Source organism: Plasmodium cynomolgi, assembly GCF_000321355.1.
Source record: "Plasmodium cynomolgi strain B DNA, scaffold: 0457, whole genome shotgun sequence".
Classification (NCBI taxonomy): domain Eukaryota; phylum Apicomplexa; class Aconoidasida; order Haemosporida; family Plasmodiidae; genus Plasmodium; species Plasmodium cynomolgi.
In genome coordinates this window covers 1-1,957 of record NW_004192905.1, presented here as the reverse complement: position 1 = coordinate 1,957, position 1,957 = coordinate 1, and the positions used below count along the sequence as shown (strand labels likewise).

At 26.7% G+C, this 1,957-nt stretch overlaps 1 protein-coding gene across 1 annotated transcript; it reads right to left on the bottom strand.

Moving 5' to 3' along the window:
- Positions 1 to 1,002: 1,002 nt before the first annotated feature.
- PCYB_004200 (RAD protein) lies at positions 1,003 to 1,809 on the bottom strand (the record flags this gene model as incomplete). Its single annotated transcript, XM_004227841.1, has 2 exons — positions 1,003 to 1,605; positions 1,687 to 1,809. 2 exons carry the CDS (start codon positions 1,807 to 1,809, stop codon positions 1,003 to 1,005), a joined length of 726 nt encoding a protein of 241 aa, XP_004227889.1.
- Positions 1,810 to 1,957: the final 148 nt, after the last annotated feature.

The following is a 1,957-nucleotide window of genomic DNA, read 5'->3' as shown; positions in this document are numbered from 1 at the left end:
AAAGTCTTTAGATTTAAGAATTGACATTTAGTTCTGAAATATGGTAATGAAAGGCACTTACTGCTAATTGATCTATTGTACATTATCGTTCATACTTACAGTGTCGTGTCAGGTATTGTTTTTGAAAAAGATAAAATTCTATACTTCTAAAGAGCCGTATATTATCACGAAACATTAGCCACAATATAATAATTTGATTTTCTCTATTTAGCATGATTTTATGAATTTGTTTTTAACGTTTAAACAGAAATGCTACATTTCGTATTTGAATGGAGGGCAAAAAAATATTATAAAAGCGTGCGAGTAGAGATTTGACACAAAAGGGATCGTTCTTCACCGTTCGACAAATTTGAACTGAGGATGCATTTAATTTTTGTGTAAAGGATCAAGTTCTTTGTCAAATATATCATATGTTCATAAAAAGGCACAAATTTGTGTTATTAAAGAAGATACATAAAAAATGTAATGATTTCTTCCTTAAAGGTTTTGTTGCATTAATGATTAAAAGGAAAGAGAGATATCATACGCAATAAAGACAAAAATGAAGAGGACAATTCGAAAAATTGAAATATATTAAATGGACAAAATAGGGTGATACAGAGGGCCAATATTTTTATAGTACTAACAAAAATGAAGAGGACAATTCGAAAAATTGAAATACATTAAATGGACAAAATAAGGCGATACAGAGGGTCAATATTTTTATGGTACTAACAAAAATGATAAGAAATATAATATGACAGTATGTTATCGAAAAAATGATGTACAACATATATAAGATAACAAAAATTCTTGATCAATCTTATGCCATCTTTTCGTTGGAAAAGATAGAAGGAATTTTATTTTATATTGTTTCCTTTAAGTAAATTATGGAACTTTCCGAATTAATATGTGCATAGTGTTTTACACTTTATAGTCAATTAAACGTAATTATTTATGATTTTTAGAAAATATTTTAATTTATTATTTTTAGTATTATTTTCATTTGTTTAATGCTATTTATCAAATTTTTACTTTGCTCTTGTAATATTTACTTATTCTCCTCTCAAAAGTGTCAATCCATTTTCTTTCATTTCGATATGCAACTTTTTTCCACAATTTAATATATTTTTCCAATTTTATGTTAAAAAGAAAACCCGGTATTATCAAAGTATTCTCATAATCCTTACAAATACTATTATAATAATCGTTTACTTCTTTAAATTCTTTTTCAATTCCTTCTTTGCATTCTTTCCACAATTTCTCTTTATCTTCCTTCGGAAACCTATATCTATCGGCTATTAAAGCTAAGTTTTTTGATAATTTTCTTTCCATATCATTATATAATAGGGTAAGAAACGAATTATATCTGCTAAGATCAGTACTTATATCATCTCTAAACAAGAATGTCATATTAACACAACGTTTTATTACTTTTAAATCGTTTAATTCTGAATATATTTCAGAAACATATTTCTGGACTGCGGGATTTTTATTATTGCTACCCTGTAGTTGAGTTTTTGGACAATAATGATTCACGATTTCCGATAGCGCCGATAATTGTCTTGCGAATACATCCACATTTGACTTCAGCGCTGCATTACCATGTGGAATGCTAATATTATTCTGCAAAAATAAAAGAAGGGGTATTATGATAAATAAAAATAAGTACTTTTATGTATGTTTAAAACAGTTACTTCCTTATACCGTAAAAGTATTCTTCTTTTTTCGATAATTAAAATCGCTTAATCTTACCAACAACGCAATCCATAAAAGAAGGAAGAAAAGACCAACGGATTTGCATATCTTGAACATCGCGAGATTAAACATTTTTGACAATTCCGATTCATGCAATAATTTCTATGTATATTATCAAAAAATATAAAGCTAATATTTTAAATGTAAGAAAAATCACAAAATTTTACAATTTTATATGGAATAGAAAAGTAAAAATTTATACCTCTTTTGTAATGATTAA